This window comes from Cucurbita pepo, chromosome LG16 (assembly GCF_002806865.2).
Source record: "Cucurbita pepo subsp. pepo cultivar mu-cu-16 chromosome LG16, ASM280686v2, whole genome shotgun sequence".
Lineage (NCBI taxonomy): Eukaryota > Viridiplantae > Streptophyta > Magnoliopsida > Cucurbitales > Cucurbitaceae > Cucurbita > Cucurbita pepo.
In genome coordinates this window covers 4,519,975-4,527,706 of record NC_036653.1, presented here as the reverse complement: position 1 = coordinate 4,527,706, position 7,732 = coordinate 4,519,975, and the positions used below count along the sequence as shown (strand labels likewise).

General features: G+C 38.5%; 1 protein-coding gene across 1 annotated transcript; it reads right to left on the bottom strand.

Annotated features, from left to right (window-relative positions):
• Positions 1-314: 314 nt before the first annotated feature.
• LOC111777284 lies at positions 315-4,416 on the bottom strand. The gene is made up of 4 exons (XM_023656815.1): positions 4,191-4,416; positions 2,209-3,664; positions 1,961-1,986; positions 315-1,544 (listed from the first exon to the last, which is right to left on the bottom strand). Exons 2-4 carry the CDS (start codon positions 3,632-3,634, stop codon positions 792-794), a joined length of 2,205 nt encoding a protein of 734 aa, XP_023512583.1. The 5' UTR covers positions 3,635-3,664; positions 4,191-4,416; the 3' UTR covers positions 315-791.
• Between the last annotated feature and the right edge of the window lie 3,316 nt (positions 4,417-7,732).

The following is a 7,732-nucleotide window of genomic DNA, read 5'->3' as shown; positions in this document are numbered from 1 at the left end:
GGGGGGGGCGGGGTTAGGAGCACTCACCTTGTCGGCCGCACGTCCTCCAATAACTGCACACTTCCAAATATGCACACCCCAGTGACTAACAAGAGAGATGACGCACTGAAACAGGTGATGAAAACCATGGCAGAGACAAATAAAAGTTTCAGTTTTCTTGTAAATAATTAGCAGCAAGCAACAGGGATACTCACTTTGCTAGGCATGATGACTCAGTTTGCTCCTCCCTGTATGGATTCAACCATTCAAGGAGGTGGTTTTTTATGATCTGTTCTGGAACAAACTGGGTCAGGTTAGAAATGGGAGCATTATTTGTAACAAAACATTTTAGTATATTGTGCTGAGTTTAACCATATAAGGAACATAGATGTGCCTGATACGTAATCGAATAACAAACTGACAGCGTCGGACTACTGAATGGATCCTCCAGACACATGAACCATATAATGGTCGTATGTTAGCTTTCTTCCTTGCCGAGATCATATGCAAAGAGTGGTAACCATATATTGAGAAAGGAAAATGCAGTATCTGCACTTTCAATGGCTCCACGCAGAATACAAATCACTTAAAACTATAGAATTGTATACAAGCTTGTAGCTCATTTCATTACTGAAAATAGGGGATGTCTCGCGTTCCATTTTAGCCCCAGGAGGAACAACGTAGCGAAGTGATTCCTCGAGCACAAAGCTTGTGGTCTCTCTGGCAGTTCCAACTTCTTGGGGCTGAGTTTCATAGAAATAATTCCATGTCAAAGTAACAGCAGTCTCAGAAACCTGAATGATTCGAGGTTGTTAAATATCCTCAGTGTTCCAAACTAAAGAAGAGCCTTTTCTGCTGAACTCGCGTGGCCGAACCCCAGTCATCGTCTTGCCCATCAATGCCATGGCAGCAATACTGGGAAATGGCTGAAGTAACGTTGGTTTTGAGCCCTGCGGTTTGTGAATCGCTGCAGTTTCAAGATTTGTTTCAGAAGGCGCCGGTTTATTAAGACACAATCTCCGAATCCAGGGGTTGGAGAGTATCATTTCTCGATTCTTTAATCCTAAGTTGCTGCATACGTCGCTATTCTTTATTGTAGTTGCTGTTTGACCAATTGCCAATTGTTCTTGTCCTTGGAGTGGACCACTAGAGCGGTCAGAGCTGGTTGAGCGGCATTTCATTTTACTAAAGAGCTGATTGGCTTTATCACAGGAAGATTCTTCCTTTTTCGTGCTCTTTGTATCATGAACCGACTCTGAGGCAGATGGCCTAAGACGTTTAACCCACTCATTGTCTATCTCTCGTTTAGAAGAGTCATTTGGAGGGGCCGTAGAGTTTGAAAACCTCGGCTGCACGGCACTTGGAAGGAGGTGTTCTGCATCCATAGTTTGTGTTTTAGAGGTACTCGACTCCCCGTTGTCCATCAAGCTCGCAGAAGTAGAATAATTGGGTGGCCTTTCATTTATGTCAAGGAATCTTTTCTTCGGAAGCCGATCTCCGATTTGATTTCTAACCGAACTAGCTGCACTCACAGAGAGCAATGGTGATTTTGAACTCCTCAACTCCTGCAAATCACAGAGCCCTTATAGTTCAGTAAAAAAAAGTAGTGACAGTTGAAGTTCGATGTCCAAGGTATTTTAGCAATATACAAGGCCAGATGCGCTAACCATTCAACTTGCATTAGTATTTTCATGAATATTCAAGCAAATAATAGTTTCTATGGGACTAACCCAATTGGACGTTTGGGAAGCATGAAAGATAACAGACTGAATTGTTAATCATGGGAAGAAATGGAAGCAACAAAAGGGAGGAAATAAAAAGATAGCATAAAAGAACAAGGTCGAATTAGCTAAAAGGAAAACATACAACAGGCAGCAGTATCGCATTAGGCAACAGCTTATAATAATGTGTATCGAACAGTGTAAATTTGATTTGACATGCTAGGGACTGTAAGAGATGAGATCTCAGATAGGATCCTTACCTTAACTGCTTGTGATGCATCCGAGCCTGCAAGAGAAGGGCAGATCCATAGATTAGAAGGAAGCAGAAATAAACAAACAAATGACGAAAGTTGTAATTAGAAATAAGTACACATATGGGATGCCGTAGATCAATAGTGTTCTTGTGAATCAGTGTTCTTGCCTTTTCTTTTTTTCTTTTTTCTTTTTTTGTTATTTTTGACTTTCGGCAAAAGTGGAAGAATCAGAGGATAGGAATTGGAGAACATACCCCTCAATTGGTTTTCTTGGTATGCATCCATATCCATAATATCAGTTTCAGTTCCAGATGATTCATTGCTCAAAGAAGTCGCACACCTCATATTTCCAAAATTTTCATTTTCTCCATAGAGGGAGCTAGAAGGTTGTGTCAATTCATTATCATTCTGATCGTGTCTGCCAAAATTGGTGGATGCACTAAGAAGTGCACATGTAGCTTTTTCTTTGAGATTGGTGGATGCCACTGCCCCTCTAAACTCCTGACCTTCAAACAAGTCAACATCAGTCTTTTTAGTGATCATTAAACGGTGAGTTGTTTGACAAAACTTTGGAGGACCCTTGAGCGCCTGTCCAACAGAGTCTACAGTGGTACATATTCTCATAGTTTCCACGTCATGAACAGAAAATGGGAGTCTCTGCATTGAGTAACCTCCACGGTATAAATATTCTGGTAAGGTAGTGTCTGCATGGTTGCTCTGGCTGAGATCGGGTAAGGTATTAGAACTACTTTTCCTAGTATCGCATTGTATAGGGTATGGTTTTGGTTGGTCGAGATTGCTTGAAGAGGGATTGTGCAGTAAGAACGTTCTCATGTGCTGCCTTGACAGTGCATTTGTAGCTTGGGTTGAATCCAAAAGTTGGTTGATTTTTGTCTCTTGTACAAAGAGAGTAGAATAAGTGTGGAAATTAGTATTTCCAACCTGTTTTTTGGATGACAAATAGGAACTTGGTTCATCATTCATGTTTCGTTCACATGTGGTGAATGGAAATCCATTACTCATTCCATATGGAATGAAGTTGGAAGCTGATCCCATAGCCTCATCTCCAACAAGTGGTGAAACGGTTAAGTCATTGTTGTTAAGAAGCTTATTGGAATTCTCATGTTGCTGTTGATACACTCTAATGTCATTGGAAGTCATTTTTTCCTTCTTGGGTTTAGCTCTTTCAGGAACTGATGGCAATTGGCTCTTCCCATCCAGAGACGAAGTTTTGTGCCCAGAGACAGAACCAGTATGAAATTTCAAAGCTCCACCTTGACTAGCCGTGGCCTGTTCAATATTCATACCCAGTTTACCCCCACTATGCTGAGAAACATTGAGCATAGGCAAGGGCTCAGAATCTAACCTTTCTTTCCTTCTCTTCTTAGATCTCCCAGTCAAACTCTCATTGTTGGGATAATCTGCAGTTACTCCAGCTACTTCTCCAGACCCAATGGCATGTTTTCCATTGATAGTAGCTTGCATTGGACCGTCGAGCAAAGGGCGCTTCTTAGTTTGAGAATTTTCTTCCCCAGACTCACTGCTGGTCGATAAATTATTGCAGGCTCCATTCGCTGATTTGCAGCCTGAATGTGCCCAGTGAGACAACCAAACTGAATGGTAGGGTCGCATTGACGTTCCACTCTCTTCTTGGTATGACTTTGTGATATGATCAGACATGGTAACAATACAATCCTTCACTGATAACACCTGAACGAAGCAAAGCTCATAAGAAAAAATTAAAAAAAAAAAAAAAATTGAATAACGGCTAACGCACCCTCCAGCCAACAAAAGAAATCTAGAAAACCAGATAAGAACACCCCTCCCCCCCAAAGTAATTATTATCAAATTCCGCCGCGCTATTCGCAGAAAAGAACAATCCAAACAACTAATAACCCTAGAAAACGAAGATGTGGGGCAAAAACAACAACATACTTGAAAATCCAGGCAAAACAATTCATAAACAGAAGTTCATTAAATTCAGCAAGTAACAAAAACAGTATGCATCTCATTCGACAATACTGTAAAAAACTATAAACAACATACTCCAGGAAACCTACAGCACTTCCAAACACAGAAAAGAAAACACCAACAGCAACAGCAACGAATGAAAAACCGAGCAACAAACCTACATACATGCTACTATTCAGATTTACATTTATCTTTGCAGTTGAGTAGAAGTTACACATAAAACTCGGAAAGCTGAAGCAAATATACAAGGAAAATGGATGCAGATAGAGAACTTCTCCAGAAAGCCACAGCGCAGCAGCGGACGGAGGCTGAAATTTGTGGCACGGATCGAGAGAACAGTGAGTGCGTAGCGATCAGAGAGAAGGTGAAGGCTTGAAGATAATGGAAGATGAAGAATTGAAACGAGCAACCATGGGAGAAGAAGAGAGCAGAGGATTGAAGGCAATGGAAGATCGAAGATAGTGAAAGAGAAGACGAGAATCTGAAGCCCAGTTTTTCTTTTCTTTTCTTTTCTTTTTTTTCTTTTATTTTAAATACGTTTGGTGGTTGGCTAGAGCCACATGGTTGAGCCGCGCTGCATATTGTGGGCCCCACTTATCTTGCACTTTTCCAATTGTTCGCTCTCTTTTCCTTAATTTTTTTTCTTTTTTTTATTGTGTTTTTCCACGTGTCATTTTCCCTTCTATTTTTTTAATTATTTGTTTGGAAATTACAAAATTCTTTTGATCTTATCTTTGCATTATTTTAGTTGATTGGACCAGATACGATTTAACCAGATACGATTTATAATAGTCCAAGTTCATCACTAGTATATATTGTATATTTTATCCCGTTATGTATCGTCGTCAGCCTCACGATTATAAAATACGTCTGTGGTTTCTACATTCTTATGAGAAATTATTCGTTTCCTTTTCCAACCGATGTGGGATCTCACAATCCATCTCCCTTGAAGATCCATTGTCCTGACACACCGTTCGGTATCTAGCTCTGATACCATATGTTTATGGTGTGTGGATGGGTGGGTGCCTGCGTGCATGTGTGTGGGGGGCGGCATGCGCGTATTGACTAATTAAGAGAAATATTGTCTCCTCTCCCTCTCCCATTTAAACACGAAACGATATCTTATATCAACCAAAACTTTTATAAAATATAATATGGTTTCACCGAGTCAATAAAAATAATTTTTTAAATTATAATTAAAAAAAATATATCCAAATAGAATAATTCAAAATAATGAAATTATAAATTTACCAAGAATGTGGGCTCCAACTTCGAGGATCACGGCACGTGCCCAGTGTCATAATTGTTCTCTTACAGGACATTTACAAGTGATTATGCGACACTCACTCTCACAACTGAGTGAGTCAGTGTCACTTTCAGCCTGACTACGTATACCCAAGCCTCTAGTCTCGCTCTAAGAATAAAATTTTAGAAAATAGGGGTAAGAGAAAAGCTTTTAGAAAGAGAGTCTGAAAGCGAGATTTGAGAGAAATGACTAAAATAATGTTATAGGTTATAAAAGAAAATGATAACCCAACGGCTTATAGATAGTATATAACTCTGGAAAGGAAGAAGTGATAACTAGTCGCACCCCCTATAGTACGAATCATTTCAAGTATAATAGAGAAATTTACCTCACGGTAAAAAAAAACAGTAAGATTATACAACATAAAAGTTTTAGCTACATGGGCATGCAATTACGAGCAACACTTATTGACCATAAGTAATTTCGGATTTTAAAATATATGGAAGGGTGAAAAAAATATCTAGAAAGGGTGGAAAAAATATCTTTGCCACGTGTGATGGCATGCAAAATTTATGGTTCCCATTTACCAGTCCATCAGTTTGGGGCCAGAAGCGGTGGCCGCTTTCAAAATGCCATTAAATTTAAGCTTTCCTTTCAAAAATGCATTCTTTTTAAATTAAAGTCAAATCTCGGCTAATTTAGGGAATGATCATGAATTTATAATCCATAAATACTATCTTGGTAAGTCCAAAGCAAAGCCACTGGAGCTTATGCTCAAAGTGAATAATATCTTGTGAAGAGTCGTGTTCATCTAACATAGTATTAGAGTCATGCCAATAGATTGGAAAATTCTCAAATGTCGAATAAATGACTCAAAAATAAAAGAGGTCGAGCCTCCTCGAAGACAATAGTAAAAAATGACTAAAACTTCAGAAGAAAAATGAGTCAAGCCTCGATTAAGAGGAGGTGTACTGTATTCGATGGGAGATATTGAATGATGAAAGTCTCACATCGGCTAACGGAATGATTATAGGTTTACATTTTTTATTTATTTATGAAATTCCAACATTGGAGGGTGGGCCAGGGGTGGAGACAAGAGGTAGGGGCCAACAACGAGCCATGGTTGCAGGAGTGTCGGTCCACAGCGGGGCTCAGAACATGATTATTTAAGCATTGATGCGACGTCTGTACTATAAGCCTAAACTGGACCGGGCTCGGCTTCAAGCTCTGAGCCACGCCAGCCGTCTAAGCCATATCAATGTGAGGTCCAAAACAGAGATGAAAGAAACCGTACCTAATTTGTCCTATTCCAAAATAAAACTCCACCTCCAATAATTACTCCAAAATTACCACCAATTAATTACTCCATGTTACGCAGTAAAAATCAATGAGTTAAGGGTAAATAATAGTTTAATTTTACTATTATTTTTATGTTTAATAAGTAATAAAAAATAATTCAACCACCCTAGCATGCTTCAAATTATAAGGATTAAAATTATTTTTTTTAGTTTACTAATATAATTGCAATCAATCCACTTACTCAAATTAATTATTAATAATTAGTGACGGTAAACGTGAGATTCAATCGATGGGTGTGGAAATCGTGAGGCTGATGACGATATGTAACGGATCGAAGGGGATAATATCTACTAGTAGTGAACTTGGGCTGTTACAAATGATATCAAAGTTAGACACCAAGATGTGTGTCAGTGAGGACGTTGATCCCTGAGTGGATTATGAGATTCCACATTGATTTGAGAGGAGAACGAGTGGCAGCGATGACCGAAGCTCTAAGGAAGGGTGGATTGTGAAATTCTACATCGGTTGGAGAGGGGAACGAACGGGCTGAAGCGTTATAGTAAAAATATTATAAGGTGTTTATTGTTATTTCTCGTCGTCGAACCTGAGATGACATCACTTCCTCTAGAATCTAAAATTGTCGTTAAANAAAAAAAAAAAAAAAAAAAAAAAAAAAAAAAAAAAAAAAAAAAAAAAAAAAAAACCTTTTTAAGTACTATGATATATGTGCTCGTTATAAAATAAAACAACGAAAAAACAAACCGTTAAAAAAATATTATATATTTTAACCCGTTACATATAGCTATCACAATTTTAAAATGCGTTTCTTATAAGAGATTTGAACGCTCTCATAAACAATGCTTGGTTCTCTCTATTCTGTATAGAAGGGAGATGAGGTGCCACGTGTCAAGATGTGATTAGACCACGCAGCATGCTCACAGACCAAAGGGAGCAGATTTGGCTGAGATTCATCCACGTCATCAATTAGGCATTTTTAAGTCTCTTTCAAAGTCTTCTCATTGGTTTAATAAGAATATTCTATTATCAAGCATTTCATGAAAATCCATAGAATTTAGCTAATTAAAATAAAATTTAAAAAATTGTAAATTTGAATAAGAGATGTGTCACGGAACGAGGTGGATCGGGAATCGACTTTTCATCCCATCCCCACCTCGTAAGATGAAATTTCTCGACTTTGCTAATTTTTCTTTTAAATTTTGTAAGATGAAATTTAGCTCGAGAAATTATTTTTCGTTTGATTT

Excerpts from the sequence above, each read along its gene's own strand:
- LOC111777284 (XM_023656815.1), bottom strand. The coding sequence starts at position 3,634 with ATGTCTGATCATATCACAAAGTCATACCAAGAAGAGAGTGGAACGTCA. Across the intron at positions 1,987-2,208 it reads CCAAGAAAACCAATTGAGGG|GCTCGGATGCATCACAAGCA; the intron begins GTATGTTCTCCA and ends CTTCTCTTGCAG. Across the intron at positions 1,545-1,960 it reads ATGCATCACAAGCAGTTAAG|GAGTTGAGGAGTTCAAAATC; the intron begins GTAAGGATCCTA and ends TGTGATTTGCAG.